General features: G+C 43.4%; 1 protein-coding gene across 1 annotated transcript in view; it reads left to right on the top strand.

The window, feature by feature from the left end:
- Positions 1-16483, top strand: part of RASGRP1 (RAS guanyl releasing protein 1) — a 79190-nt gene that overhangs the window by 24567 nt on the left and 38140 nt on the right. Inside the window, exon 3 of the mRNA XM_031002428.3 lies at positions 14030-14135. Within this exon, the coding sequence (XP_030858288.1) occupies positions 14030-14135 (106 nt within the window). The remainder of the gene's footprint in view (positions 1-14029; positions 14136-16483) is intronic.

Raw genomic sequence — 16483 nt, 5'->3', positions numbered from 1 at the left:
AATGTCAATTTGTTCTTATATGCTTTGATTTAAATGAAGGAAATGGCCCAGTGTAGTGTGTACAGCAGAGAACTAGAGACTGTAGGGAACAGACAGAAAATAGACACAACCCTTTTACTTACTCTTGAAGGATTCCCATTTAAAAGGCAATGCAGGGATGGGCACAGTGACTCATGCCTATAATCCCAGAACTTTGGCCAGCCGAGGTGGGAGGATCGCTCGAGCCCAGGAGTTCAAGACCAGCCTGGGCAACACAGCAGGACCTCATCTCTACAAAATATAATAATAATAAAAAAGAATTAGCCGGGCATGGTGATGTGTGCCTATAGTCCCAGATACTTAGGAGGCTGAGGTGGGAAGGTTACTTGAGCCCAGGAAGTCAAGTGTGCAGTGAGCCATGATTATACCACTGCACTCCGGCCTGGGCAACAGAGTGAGACCTTGTCTCAAAAAATAAAAATAAAAACAAACAGCAAAGATGAGTTCATGTCCTTTGTAGGGACATGGATGAAATTGGAAATCATCATTCTCAGTAAACTATCGCAAGAACAAAAAACCAAACACCGCATATTCTCACTCATAGGTGGGAATTGAACAATGAGATCACATGGACACAGGAAGGGGAACATCACACTCTGGGGACTGTTGTGGGGTGGGGGGAGGGGGGAGGGATAGCATTGGGAGATATACCTAATGCTAGATGACGAGTTAGTGGGTACAGCGCACCAGCATGGCACATGTATACGTATGTAACTAACCTGCACATTGTGCACATGTACCCTAAAACTTAAAGTATAATAATAATAAATAAAAAAAAAACGGCAATGCAGGACTGTGGTAGATATTAATAACTTTAAAACATAATGATAAAATAACCAGGGTGATAATTTGTAGCCCCTTCTTGCTACTTCCTAGCTGTGGGACATTGACTAGATATTTTTACCTCTGTTGACTCCGTTTCTTCATGTGTGAAACAGAGAAAACATCGATCATGCAGAATTGTAGTAACTATTGAGAGCATGTCTGTAACATGGCCTAGTTCACTCCTGGCACATGGTGGATGGCTCAGTATATGGTGGCATTTATTATATTCTCATTTAGCATGGAGGCCAGCTCTGGAAACCCTCAGTACCCAGGTAGACTATGTGCTTTTTATCTTTACAGCTGTCAGGGTGAGAGGCAGTGGTATCTGGTGGAAAGGGCAGGGTTTACCTCAGAAGACTGGAACTCAAGTCACAGCACTGTCACTCATAAGATGGGTGACTTTAGGCAAGTCATACCACCTTACTCTCTGTTTCCTCACCTATAAAATAACGCAAATAATACCCATCTCTCAGAGTTGTGAGGCTCAGATGAGGCAACGTGTGAGGAGAGAGTGGTCATTCATAAAACGCTAATAAATAGAGGTTATTAGTACTTCAGCACCAGGGTGAGGGTTTCATGTGCCTACGTGACAACTGTCAGGCAGCCTAACTATTTGGGACCCACAAGTTAACCAGACATCCGTGGTGTGAACTCAGTTCAGAACCTTGTTCTCCTCAAAAGATATTAACACTTTTTTCTTATCTTGAGTGCCATCTCTGGATTAGCTCTCTGCTGGGAGGGGTGAGCGTAAGATATTTTGAAGCTCTCATTCTGCACAGAGCAAATTGAGGCTCAGAAACAATCAGGACCATCCCAGAGCCAGGCAGCCTGGGTTTGAATCTCAGGTCTACTACTTACTAGCTGTGTAAACTTGGACAAATTACCTTACTTCCTTGCCTCAGTTTCTTCATCTGTCAGATGGCGCCTGTCTCACAGGGTTCATATACGTAAAGGCTGTCTTGAAACAGTGTCTGGTACACAGGAAGTGCTCCAAGTATGTTAGCAAAAAGAGAAGACGGGGGTGGCTAAACCTTGAATGTAGTTCATTTCTTCTGGTTAGATGCTGCATTTCTTCCAACAATCTCAAATATTTCTCCTGGTCTCCCCCATCTTCCAATAAGTAACAACATTGTTAGTTTCAGTGTTGCATTTTGGCTATTTCTGTAGGACAGTGATACAACACATCAATTCATGACTTAGGATGTTCTGAAGCACGTTCTTTTTTGTTTTGTTTCGTTTTGTTTATGGAGACAGAGTCTTGCTCTATCCCCCAGGCTAGAGTGCAGTGGTGCAATCTTGGCTCACTGCAACCTCCGCCTCCCAGGTTCAAGCTATTCTCATGCCTCAGCCTCCTGAGTAGCTGGGATTACAGGCGCCCACCACCACACCCAGCTAATTTTTGTATTTTTAGTAGAGACGAGGTTTTGTCATGTTGGCCAGGCTGGTCTTGAACTCCTGACCTCGGGTAATCTGCCTGCCTCAGCCTCCCAAAGTGCTGGGATTACAGGCGTGAGCCACCGTGCCCAGCCCCTTGAAGCACATTCCTATTCAGCTCTTGACTACTGAATAGAGACCAGTTTCTTTCCTTTGAATAGTAAGAGATTCCTCACTCACCGGTGCAGTTCTCACTTCCAGAGTGGCTCTCTAGGTCCTCCTGCTCACTTCTCTCTAGCACCTCTGTAAACTCTAAGATTGTCTTGAGGGTTCTGGTGTTGGGGGAGTGCGCTTAAAACCTAGGACTGAAGGGAAGCTTGGAAGGCTACTAATATAGTTTGGATGTTGTTCCTGCCCAAATCTCATGTTGAAATGTAATGTTGGAGGTGGGGCCTGGTGGGAGATGCCTGGATCATGGGGGTAGGTTTCTCATGAATGGTTTAGTATCCTCCTCTTGGTATTGTCCCCATGATAATGAGTTCTCATGAGATATGTGTCCCTCTGGGAAGCTAGGACAGGGCCCCACTGCTCCTTCTTCCCTTGCCTGGCTCATTCCTATAGTGCTGCATGGGAATGGTCAATGTCTATGAGCCATGGGGTTTCGTGCATGGCAGCTCATCAAAGAATCAAACTGTAGCATAACTACCCAGCCAGATGTGTGGCACTTCCTCCCTCTCCCTCTTCTTCCTGCTTTCACCATGTGACGTGCCTGCTTTTTCACCCTCTACCATGATTGTAAGCTTCCTGAGGGCTTCCCAGAAGCAAATGCTGCTATGTTTCCTATTCAGCCTGCAGAACCTTGAACCAATTAAATTTCTTTTCTTTATAAATTATATTTTCTTTATAGCAATGCAAGAATGGACTAACACAGCCACCAACTAACTGCCAAGGAGGACCCCATGGTTGAGGGGTCCAGTCTCGCTGGCACAGTGATGAACTACAGTGGACAGCCACTCCTTGAGTAGTGGTCATAGTTAAGGGACAAAAAAATCATGGTCCCAGTCTGGAATAGCCAAACAAAGAAAAAAAATAGCCAGAACAAAGAAAAAAAAAACAAAATAGTGCTTAAATCTAGCAAGAGAAATAAGAATAATTCATCACTGTTATAATGCTTCACAGTTTTCTAAGCATTTTTATGTATTTAATCAAACATCATCTAATCCTAACCACAACCAAAGAAGGGGTGAGGAAACTTTCAGAATAATTTCTGATTTCAAAAGACTCTGTTCAGTTACTTTTTACCCTACATGGTGATGTGATGTTTTTTTGTATGAGACTGTTCATTGCAGAGAATTATAAGCAATTAAAGGACAGTTTCTATGGTGAAAAGCATATTTTACAATAAGACTATGGTCAGTGGATTTCTATTTTATGTCAGCATACACTGTTTGCCACAATTCCATCATGCACTGGAATGAGGTTATCTATTATCTAGGCTTGTGGGTCTGATGGGACCAAGTCACTCATTGAGAAAAACTGTCTGAGGAAGGCTGAGGTCATGGCTAACCAGTAATTCTCAGATGGGCCTTATATTATTTTGTTGTGTAAGTATTTGGGAAGTTCTCCAAGTTGCTTCTTCGTGCCTATTGGGTATGTCTGAAAATATGCAAAAAAGGCCAAGAATTTAATAGATAAGAATGACGTGATAGAAATATGCTCCAGTGAGCAAGGTAAGAGCCTGATCCAGATTTTCTTCCCAGTTTGTTTATTTCTTTTTCTCTGGGTCCACTGGCCCTTTGCCAGCCCTCCTCCCAGCAAGCTGCTGGCAGCTCTCTGTGTCCCTCTGGGAAGCTAGGACAGGGCCCCACTGCTCCTTCTTCCCTTGCCTGGCTCATGTCTATAGTGCTGCATGGGAATGGTTAATGTCTATGAGCCATGGGGTTGCGTGCATGGCAGCTCATCAAAGAATCAAACTGTAGCATAGCTACCCAGCCAGATAATTCAATTGTTCCTAGAGAGTTTGATGGGACCCAGAAGAAGTAGCCACCGGGTATATTCAGTTGGCACTGACTTCAACAAATGCTCTTAGAGTTTGAAGTCAGCGTTGTCCCAGAGTCAGCTCACTGGGTCTGCCTGGTACTTGCAGTACCTCTTCCCTGCACTTGTGTTTATTTCCTAGCCCCAGTCCCCAAACCCCACCCACAGACTTGTGTCCAATTTCCAGAACTGAAGAGGACCAACTTCCCTCCTGACTTCTCAGACTCATGATTCTTCAGACATGACAAGTCCAGATCGAGACTGCAATCCCCAAGGAAGGCCAGCTGTCTTGCTCAGCAGAGACAATACAGCTAAAAGCTCTTTCTCACTTTAGGCAATTCATGCACTTGGTTAGACATTTATAGACTTCAATTGCTCATCCAAAAAATCTAGGTCATTCTTTACATAGAGCTTCACACTTTGGAAGGAAAGCCAGGCCCAGGGAGGAGCGTTTCTGTTGATGTCCGGTTTGGCTGAGGCAGTAGAGAGTTCTTCTGCTGTGGGAAGAGGGAGAGATGGACCAGCGCAGGCACTGTGGGCCCTTAGGGGACCTGGAATTTTCACCCCCTGGCCACTGACTCACAGAGTCTCTGAGTAAACGGTGCCAATAATAGCTGCCTTGTGTCGATGTCATGAAAAGTGGTGGGTTTAAGGATTAGGCTCTCTAAGGACATTTTTAAAGTATGTACCATAATTCCAGTGAGAAGGGCTGGGTGCGTCTGTCGGGGGTGTAGGGCTTCCTGGGGTGGAAGAAAGAGTAGAGGTGTGGGTGAGAGGTTTAGCCATGTAACATGGATGGCCAAAATGGTGGAGCTCTTCCCAGTATATTCCTACCTTCCTCCTAAGCCCCGAGGAGAAGGACATGCCAAAGAAAGAGCCTTGGGCTGGGAGTGAGAGGGCCCTTCTTGTGGAGGTGCCTCTACTCACCATGGCTGAGGCATGTTGCCTCAGTTTTCTCATTTTTAAATTTGAGCCCATGGTCCTGCTGCTGCATTGAGCTGCTGTACAATGCAAATGTTCAACACAGGTGAAGCTGTTTGTTGAACCTAAGTGCCACAAAAACATAACATATCATTATCAGGTGTTCTCACCCAGAGAGAATAGTGTGGTTCTTCAGCCACTCGCTTGCTTCAGGGATGGTTTGTGTGGGCATGTGCTCATTTTGTACAGGTCTGTTCCTGTGTACCTAGATGCTGTGCAACTTGAAAGACCTGCTCCTCCTTCCTGCTCTACTACTCTGGCCCCAGCAGGACAGTGAATATCAATAGAACAGAGGGAGGAAGGATGGGTTCTTTTCCTTCAAGTCTTTTCCACGTTGGCTTCTCTGCAACAGGAGTTGAGGGAGGCTTGGTTAGAACAAATCACCTTTGTCTGGGGGTGGGTTAACCAGATTTTTCCCTCTTCTGTGTCTGTGGCCTTGGTTGTGGCACCAGCTGTCATCACTGCCCCAGCAGTTGGGTGGGAGAGAAGAGATGAGCCTGGGCAGCCCCTCTCCTGCTTTGGTAAGACTCCGCTTAAAGGCCTGTTGTAAAAGTTTGAAATCGCAGGTCAGGGTTAATTTAAAGCTTGTGTATTGTCCATGTTATGGTGTCCCCCAGCCATTACAAGTAAATAATTAAAAGCCAATTGTAACCAAGATATTCAGAGCTCCATAAATTCCTGGACACCATAACATGACAAGAAATAGACACTAGTCTAACTATATGGCAGGCTATCCTATGTGCGCCAGGGTATGACATACCAGGTTATCCCAGAAAGAAGAACAGGACAAGCTTTACAAGGAACTGAGCTTCCCTTCTCCCAAATTCTCACCTTATATTAACATTTTTGTTCTTGGTTTAGAGCACCAACCACTTCAAGAAACTGCTGTTGCAATGTGGATTTCTCTGAGAGGATTCAGCCTTGAAGTCCTTGTCTCCTGCAGAGGAATTTGTTGATCTGGATTAACTGTCCAGTCATTGCGCAAGGCCCAGAGGGCATGAGATTAGGAGTGAGATGAGGAGTGGAATGGGTTCAGGAACACCTGGGGAGCCAGGAAACCAGACAGGAAGGAATACAAAAGGAAGCCCAGCAAGCACCAGCCCTCTTGAGGAGGCTTGCAGCTGCTGTGGGTGCATGCTGGAGGTGGCCCACACCTGTCCTGAGAGCTGACTGCAAGCATCTCTTCCTAGGTGCATGTTCAGTGACTTCATGTTGGTAGCTGGAAACTGGCCATAGTGGAAGTATTTACACCATGCAAATACGTGAACACTGCAAACCAGGGTTCCTCTCACTTCTCTCCCAGGAGAGCTTTTCATTAAACTCTTGTAAGCATCCTGCTGGTGGCAACCATAATGGATTCTCACTTTCCCTGCAAAGCGGGACTTAATCCTTAGCAGATCACTTGCTTTCTCCCAATTGTTCTCCTCCCCTGAGTCTTGAGGGGCTGGGGACTAACAGAGACCAAAGTGGCCTTGGTGATATGTATGAAGTGGCTCAGGTCATAGAAGGTATACAAGTTCAAAGTTTGTATCACCACATTGTTTCTTCACATGCACTTCCTAAGTTGCTGCCGTCAGCTCTAAAAAACTAAACAAACAACAACCAGAAAACAAACTACTGATCTTATTTTCAGCTTGCCAATTTTTATACAGTCTCCAAACAGGATTTAATGAATGTAATAGTCTTGCTAACAAATAGGTTTTATTTCTTTGGAATATTTATCACATAGTTATTTATTTAGAATTCTGTGTGTATACCTACCAGGTTCAACCTAGACCCAGCCTAACCATGTTTCTGGAGATACTGACCTCCATTATCAACCTCAGCCTTACCACAGGCTCTGCTCTAACCTTACCCCTAGGTTTTCTGATCCTAGCTTTCCCATTACCACCCTCTGGCCTCTGGTTGTGGCACACCTGTTATTTCATGTTAGGCCCTCAATGCTGACAGCTTGCCTATCCTTCATATACTGATCTGTCTCTGGTACACTCAAAATACCTTCACACATCAAGAGATTTCCTTGGAAACTAAAACAAAGGAGAAGAAGTGACTGTTCCGGAGTTGCTGCCTGGTGCTGGACGTTTGTTTTCATGTTTCATGTTCATCTTGCAGCAAGGCATTTCCATCTTATCCCCCAGACAAGCCTTCACTGTAGGAAAGCTGGCCCCCACCTCTTATCAGCAAGGAGCAGGGTCTGCATCACCACCCTTTGCCAGTTTTCTCTCACGAGACTCTGATCATCAGGGAGCAGGTCTTCTCTCTCAGAGGCAAGCAGCTTATTTCAGGCAATAACAGCAGTTTTCGTATAGTTCTTCAGGTCTCCTTTAGTACCTAGGACAGTGCTTTCCATAGGGTAGATTCGTTATCAATGTTGGTTAGTGGTGTCAAAAATTATTTCTACTTGAAGTAGAATGAACAGTTGCTATATAGAATAGTTAGGAAGCCATATCCTGTCATTGGAGGGGTCCAAGTAGAGGCCAGACAACCACTTACCTGTGATGGTTTTAGGAGGGAATAATGCATTTGGATAGAAAGAAGAGGTAGAAGATGGCTAGCCTTTTCCGCCCTGATTGTGATCTCATAAACTATGGGATGCCAGCACTGAGTCTAACGGTGGAAAATAGGCTGTTGGCCCAGAGACAGATGACTCTCCAGAATCCGCTTAGTTTTTCTGTTTTCTTGAGCAAGTGGTCTGCAGGTTGAGTGAGTCTTTAATTAATATGCTTCTCTAGCAGCGTACATTACTCCCCTAGTCAAATGGCAGAGTATGTAAGATCAACATTGTGTACCCCACTGAGGCTTCAACCCTTTAAAGAAGTCTTTTCCTGTAAGTGTAAGGAGAAGCAGATGGTAATGAAAAAATATGCACATTTTATTATGCATTGCACATTTTACTTATTAGAATTTTTAGTATGACACCCTGCATTTTAAAAAGCCTAAAGATGAAAACAAAATGGAATTATTCTTTGAAATATTTAAATCAGCTTGCAGCAATTATCTCAAAATATGAAAATAAAATCTAGCAGCCTGGAAGGTAGATCTTCCTTGACCACCCACTTTGAAAATCTTGTCTTTCAAAGGGAGCCTCTTCCTCTCAAAAAGGAAGAAGAGCATGCTGTACGGAATGAGGGCAGGAAGGGACGTATCCCCGATGAGGTTGTTCAAAAAGGAAGAAGAGCATGCTGTACGGAATGAGGGCAGGAAGGGACGTATCCCCGATGAGGTTGTTCAAAAAGGAAGAAGAGCATGCTGTACGGAATGAGGGCAGGAAGGGACATATCCCTGATGAGGTTGTATAGAGCTGGAGCTTATGTGTGGGAGAGCTGGTGGTGGGAATGAGGGCAAGTGACTACACTGAACCACTCTCTCGTTGAAAAGTAGAACCAGGACTGGAGAGGAGTTACCTCGGAGTTCTGGACTGGGTGTAGAGAGAGAGTGTTTCTGTCTGCTCTTTCCCTAACCACATCTCTGTCTCCCTTGGCTGAGTGAGTCATCCTCTGCCAGCCTTACCATTTGCCAGCACTCACTCCCACAGAGACCATGTGAGGATTAACAAGCCGTACTTTGGGAACGTCACTGAAACTCTGTGGAAAAGCAGTGCAAGGTAAAGGTGAAGTGTGAATATGATTGTGAATCTTAAGCACAGAACCCTGAGTTCTTAAAGGCAATTTTTAAGATTAGTATCCATCAACCAAAGTTCACAAGAGTTTTTCAGAAATCACTAGAGTACAAAAGCTATTTCACGAAATGTGCAGTGGCTGTGACCTTAGTGAGATTTCTTAGACTTGTAGCCATAAGGACTGGAAGAGTTCGTAAAGCTCAGCTCCCACTTTATTCTTGAATTCCTTATCCTGACGAATGGTGATTCAGCATGCAGCCAGGTATAGTGGAAAGAGAAGGGGCTCTGGAATCAGACAGACCTTGGGCCAGGTCCCAGCTCCTCCACTCATTGTCCCTTTGACCTAGAACAAATTACCTAATCTCTCTATGCTTTGATTTCCTCAGCTGTGAGTTGTGAACAATGCTTGTTGTTGAGAGTGAGAACATGGTTAAAGTGTTTAGCACAGCTCCTGGTATTTAGTAGGGCTTCAATAAATGATAGCTGCTGTGCTAATTACAATAATGCTTATTAAGTGTTGCTCTTTGGGCTCTTTTTTAATATCTCTGTGATGGCAATGCTTCCATCATTAGACAGTGCTAATGGCTAGAATTTTCTGCCACATGTTGTGCCCAATCCTATTTCCTATAATTTCTATCCATCTACTCTGGTGCTGCCTTTTGTGGCCCCACAGAACAAGTCTAAACCAACTCCCACAAAGAACACTTCAGATATTTGAAGACAATTTTAATCTCTTGCCCAAGTTTTCTTCATGGTAAACCCTTTAGTTCCTGGAATCCTTCCATAGGTGACTTAGTTTTGATCTCACCCAGGACACGTCTAAGTCCCTTTTCCTCACATATGAGTATCCATGGGAAGATGCTAGCCAGCCATAAAGGAAAGTTGAGATGGCAAGTTTTAGATGCCATCCATACTGAATAAGCTGGCTTTTGTCCATGGTTCATGTGAACATTCTAATGCATACCCTACAAGTATATTTCACAGTTTCTTCTTTTCACTGTAGTTTCACCACAGTGTTCAGGAATATGAACACTGCTACCTGTGAGGAAGGGTACATTGTAAAGACTGTATTGTCAAATGCTGCATTGAAAAGCTACCCCTTGTAATTGTGGTAGGTTTGATTGCATTATTGCCCCCTGACTTTTTACCTTCTCTATGTCAGTGATATGTTCCATGTGACTTTGCAGTTCCTGCCCTTTGACTTTATATTCAGTAGTGTGACTTGCTTTGGCCAACAGAATGAGTCAGAAGAAACAGCATGCCAGCTCCAAACCTAGGCTTCAGAGGCCCTGGGTATTTCCAGTTACTCTTCAGTGTTCTGCCATCATCATGAGATAACCTACCCCCACTAGCCTACTGGCCGAAGGAAGCAGGGAGGCATGTAGGCTAGGGCCCCCAGCAGCACCCAGCCTGCACTAGCTGATTCTAACCAACTCACAGAAACTTGAGCAAAAGTAAGTGATTACTGTTTTAAGGCACTGAGTTTTGGGGTGGTTGGTTATGCAGAATTTTTGTGGCAAGAAATAATTATTATGGAAATTATGTGGGGCCAGAAAACATAAAGTAATACTAACCCTACCTGGACAGAGTACAAGTTTAGAAGAATTAATGAAAGATTTACAAAACTATAACCAAGCTAGATGAACACTTTATAAAAATGATTTACCAAATTGTAACTTTGAATTTCTTTTGCAAACTGTGACCAGGAAGAAGATAAATGTGTATATTACATTTCACGAATGAAATAGGTAATGACGAAAGCAAACTCAATTTCTAAATATATGTGAAAAGTTAACGTGTTTCCTATTCGATATAGTTCACTCATTTACTCAAGAAATGTTGAATGAATCATGTGTCAGTACCATTCTAGGCCCTGGAAATATAGTTGTGGAAAAAATGGACAAGGCCCAGGTCTCATGAAACTTGTATTCTACTGGAGATTTAGAAAATAAAAAATTAAATAAATAAAGCAGATAACTTCAGATAATGGTAAGTACCATGAGAAAACTCAGGCAGGGTAAGGAATACCTTAGGTAGTTTAGAAAAGACTTCTCTGAGGATGTGACATTGAAACTAAGACCAAAATGACATCAGTAATTCAAGGGAAGAAAGACTACATTGAAGAAAATAGCAAATGCAAAGGCCCTGAGGTAGGAATAAGCTGGGAGTGTTTGAGGTACAATTAGAGGTGTGGAGAGGAGTAATGTGGTATGAAATGAAGTGGATGATATTTAAAGAGGCCAGGACATGTAGTGCTTTTTTGGCCACAGTAAGGAGTCCGTTTTATTCCAAGTGGAATGGAATCCACTGAAGTGTACTAAGTGCATGACTTGATTTATAGGTTTTAGGAGTTCATCCTGACTTCTGTATAGGGAATAGATTGTAGGTGGACAAGAGTGGAAGCAAGGAGGTCGATTAAGTCATTGCATCATGGTGGCTACAACTAGGGTGAGGCCAAGGATGGAGAGAAATGAACAGGTTTGAGATATATATTGGAGGTAGAATCAAGACTTCCTGATGGATTGGATGTGAAGGAACATGAGAAATAAAGGATAATGGCTAGGTTTTTAGTTGGGGTAACTGAGAGGATGGTTGGTGGTGCCATTTCTGGAGATGAGGAAGATGCGAGGAACAATGAACTCAGGGGAGGGAGAGATCAGGAGTTTTGTTTGAATGAGTTAAGTCTGAACTTAGACATTGAATTGGATTTGCCAGGTAGGCTGCTGGACATACTAATTGGGTAGTGAAGGCTGAAGATACCAGTTGGGCAGTCATCAGCATACAGATGGTATGTTAGCCAAGGGACTAAATGAGTTCATCTAGAAAATAGTAGTGAAAGTGTTTTATTTTTAATTTAAAAAGTTTTAAATTTTAAAAACTGTCAAAAAATAAATAAAAGAAAAAGCGGGAGGACTCAACCACAGAGCATGCTGACATTTAAAAGCTTAGCAGAAAAAGAGGAGACAGAAGAAGAGCCTGAGAGAGAGGCTGAGAGAGTGTGATGCTATGGAAGCCAAGAGAAGAAAGTGTTCCAGGAAAGAGAGTCATCAACTTGGGTTGTGTTGGGTTGAATGCTACTGAGTCATAAAGTAAGATAAGGATCAAGGAGTAACTATTGGATTTGGCAGTGTGGAGCTGATTGGTAACTTTGAAAATAAAAGATTTAGTGGAATAATGGACACAGAAGTCAAATGGAATGATTGAAAAGTAAATGGGAGAAAAGAAACTGATAACAGTGAGGTTTTGCTAAAAATGGGAATAGAGAAATAAGTAGCTAGAGAGGATGAGAGTTTAAGGTTCTGTTTTGTTTTATTTGGTTTTGAATTGGAGATGCAGAGGCATATTTCAATGACAATGGAAATAAACCCACAGAGAGAAAAGTTGATATTGTGGGAGAGAAAATGGACAAATGCAGGATCAACGTCCTTGAGAAAGGGGGAGACCCAGAGCACAGTGAAGTGTTGGCCTTCCATGCTAACAGGAGAGGGCAGGGGGTAAGGGCAACAGAGTACCAGTGAAATGGTGGATTTGGGGATGGGAAGATGAAAGACACTGTCAGTTTACATATACATATATATATACATTTTAATATATACACTTTAATTATTGAGATGGGCTCATGCTCTGTCACCCAGACAGAGTGCAGTGGTGTTATCATAGCTCACTGCAGCCTCAAACTCCTGACCTCAAGCGATCCTCCCACCTTGACCTCCCAAAGCACTGGGATTACAAGCATGAGCCACTGTGCCCAGCCACTTATATTTTCTCAATGAGATATGACTTTAGGTCATCGTTTGAGGAGCCAAGACTTCTGAATCCTGAGCCCAAAAGCACTGTATCCTTCATTTACCATTTGGTACATAACATGATAACCCCTTTAATATAATTTTAAAGAGCAATACAGATGACAAAACAATTCATGTATATTCTTTCATTTGATACTCTTGCCTTGAATAATTGAAGTTCCCAGTCTGGAACAGAATTCAGTTCGTATAAATGAAGGCATTGTAATGAAGGGACTATTTACAGAGATGAGAGTGGAATTAAGAGATGTATCCAGAAACTATCAACACTCAGGAGTCATTACCACCCTTGGGGCCAGGGGGCCAAAGGAGATTAATAGTATTAGATCCAACGAGAGCTGGTGCCATGAAGGGAGGACCAACCAGCATGATCATTCATTGAAAAGATATGTAGTCACTGTCAGGGGAGTGGTGTCAATGCAGAGAAGGAATGACAAACAAATATCCTGACTTCCCTCTACTCCCAGTCTCTTGCTGGTGCTTCCCAATGGCTAAACCCAACTGGAAGCCAGCTGGCAAGTGAGTGGGCTGATGTTTTTCATGGTGAAAGAATAGATCTGGCAGAGAATAACCAGCAGAGCTCCTAACACTTCATGCCATAAATGTTGAAAAGATTTTGTAAACCACTCCAAGGGGAATCTTTTTACCCAATGCCAGTGTATAAATGCATCTTATTATTTGGTGCCAGCTGGGATTTAGAAAACCTAGCTAACCATGTTCTTTAATACAAATCATCATGAGTACTTGTAATCCACTTGCAATCTTAAAATGTAATGTTTGCCCATAGTCTTCTTCTATTTCCATCCAGAGGCATATTAACCATAAAACTGGAGAAGCATATATTTCAGGGCTCCTCACTTGCATGAGCCCCTTCCAAGGCCATGGGAGGGCCCTAGAAATGTATTCATATGGTCATTTGTTTTTGTAAAATTTGTAAAGGTAAGATATTTTAACTGCAATCTATTAAAAACCAACTTTTCTCACTCTGACCCCAGAGAATTCTCTCCCTGCCCACCCCCCAACCAGTTATATGAACTTTAGGTCCCACAAAACCTGGATCTGCTTCTGCTTTCAGTGAGACTCAAGTGTGCTGATGCAGATTTTATCCCTTTCCCGATTTTACCACTGTGGAGAGGAAAAGGGGTAGTTAATGAGCATCAAAATGGACATTCTGCAAGGGAAGAATGTAGCAGGAGGATGAGAAAAACAGAGGGGGGCTGTGCTAGGGGCAGTGGAAGAAAATCACTGTGCCTGAAGGATTGCACCTGAGTCACAGAGGGTTTGCAGGTGTCTACCAGGTGACTAATTTCCCTCCAGGGCCTAACTCAGGTGCTGCTCTTTATATTTTCAGATGCAGATGGAAACCTGTGTCGAAGTAACCAACTGTTGCAAGTCATGCTGACCATGCACCGAATTGTCATCTCCTCTGCAGAACTGCTCCAAAAAGTTATCACCCTATATCCTTTAACATAGTGACTGGCAATCCCAAAATGGGATTCACCCAAAAAGTAGCTTGAAATTTGAAGTATGCTTTTATTTTTATTGGTTTGGAATAACCCTGAGTGGCAAATAGGTTCATATGTCCTTTCAGGGGTATGGGTGCCTGTGTTGGGGGTGTGTTCGTGTATCCTCTGTTGGGTGGGGCAATGTTATTGATGCTGATTGCTCTGGGGGGGTGGTCAAAGAAATCAATATGCAAGCACAATCTTCAGGCTCTTAATAGTAAAAAATATTTTTTCTGTAGAGTGTCCAAAATAGATATTCATCCTGTGCAAATTGACAAAAGTGCAAGCATGACTCAAGGATAAATTTCTTTCTGGCCTTCCTGTCCAATTCTTCAACTTTCTCCAGGTTCTGAAGAAAGATTCCCAGTGCCACAGCATCTGGAGAATCTGCTGGTGCCTTATTGCTTCAGGCAGGAGGATTGACTATGTGCCAAGCAAAACCTGCTGGATTTTAACCTTATTATGGGATATGAATCAAGTAGGGAGGAGAAAGCTCCTGCTTGCTTTTTCTCACTGATGACACTGTAAGCAGCAGCCCCCACAAAAGAAGAGTTGTAGGTGGAGTGAGACCGTTTAGCACCCAAGGCGCAGGTCCCTGGTACTGTGTCATGACTTGTAGCTGCTCTAACACTTTTCCACTCTCCTAATTCCCCGCGTTCCATCTTACAGCACACAGAAAAAATAAAAACCATCAGGACTGAATCCCTTCTCTATACCTACTCATGAATCTTTACCTCTCATCTCAAAGGAGGTGTTTTCCAGTAGCACACAAAGTGGGGGAGCATTGCGAGAAGTGCACATAAATAAGAGGTGCAGGTAATAAGTGGGTGCCTCTTCTGCAGAGAATTTTAAACCATCATGAAACCAACTCAATGTCTACTTTTTATTAATTTCATGTACCAGTGATTATAAACAATGTCAGTGATTAAATATTTCTCCCTAAAAACTTATTTGTTGGCCTAGGGACTAAATTGTTCCTGGGGTGTCTGGGCACAGTAGCTCACATCTGTAATCTCAGCACTTTGGAAGGCCAAAGTGGGCAGATCACTTGAGGTCAGGAGTTTGAGACCAGCCTGGCCAACATGGTGAAACCCCATCTCTACTAAAAATATGAAAATTAGCTGGGCATGGTGACATATGCCTGTAATTCCAGCTACTCATGAGGCTGAGGCAGGAGAATCACTTGAACCTGGGAAGTGGAGGTTGCAGTGAGCTGAGATCACACCACTGCACTCCAGCCTGGATGCAATGAAGTGAGACTCTGTCTCAAAAAAAAAAGAAAATTGTACCTTGGGGTTCCTGCCCTTAGTGCACTACTGGCTGCCTACATATTGGGGCAGACCCCCCCTCCCTTTCCCATGGTCCCTCGTACTTCTCACAGAATCTTACTCCACCAGCTATCACCCCTCCTATACTTTTAAACTCTACCTCTTCAATGGCACCTGCCCCTCAGCCTAAGACACATTCAAGTCTCCTCATCTAAAAATCAACTCTTAACCCTACCTCCCTTTCATTCCATTGTTAGGGTTAAAAATTTGATGTGAAAGCGTCTTAAAATAGTCTACACTCACTATCTCCAATCTCTTTACTGCTCCTCACTTTGTAACTGTGTTAAGTTGGCCCCCAGTATTCGAACTTTCCTCTGATGTCACCAGTAACCTCCTAATTGCAAAGCCCAATGGCTTTTTCTCATCCTTGTTTCCATTGACCCCCAGAAGCATTAGGCATGACTGACAACCCCGTTCTCCTCCCAGCTCTCCCTCCAGGGCTCCCGGAACTACACCCTCCTGGCTTTCCTACCTCTTGGGTTGGGCCTTCTCCAGCTTTTCATCTAGAGGCTTCTTTGAGCTCTGCTTACATATAGGTATAATGTCCTGGTTTTCCTCTTACTCAGCTTCCTTTCTGTGGGTGATTTCTCACCAGAATTTCTACCACTGTTTCCACCATTCTTCTGTGCTGATGGTGACTTTCAAGTCTGGATTTCTCTAACTTAAACCTTTCCTTTTTTTTTGGAAATTGGTGCGGGGAGAGGGGTCTCACTATATTGCCTAGTCTGGTCTCAAACTCCTGGCATCAAGTCATCCTCCCACCTCAGCCTCCCAAAGTACTGGGATTACAGGCATGAGCCACTGCACCCAGCCATCTAACCTAAACCATTTTTCTTAGGTTTATACCAGTTTGTCCTGCTAACACTTAAGACTTTAATATATTCATTAGCCCACTGTCCCCACCCACAGCCACTACCTCATTAATTCTGCTTTGACACCAGTACAGCCTTGTTTTGCCTAAGACACATTCTG

The sequence above is a fragment of the Gorilla gorilla genome, chromosome 16 (genome assembly GCF_029281585.2).
Source record: "Gorilla gorilla gorilla isolate KB3781 chromosome 16, NHGRI_mGorGor1-v2.1_pri, whole genome shotgun sequence".
Classification (NCBI taxonomy): domain Eukaryota; kingdom Metazoa; phylum Chordata; class Mammalia; order Primates; family Hominidae; genus Gorilla; species Gorilla gorilla.
This window is presented reverse-complemented; position numbering and strand designations above follow the sequence as displayed.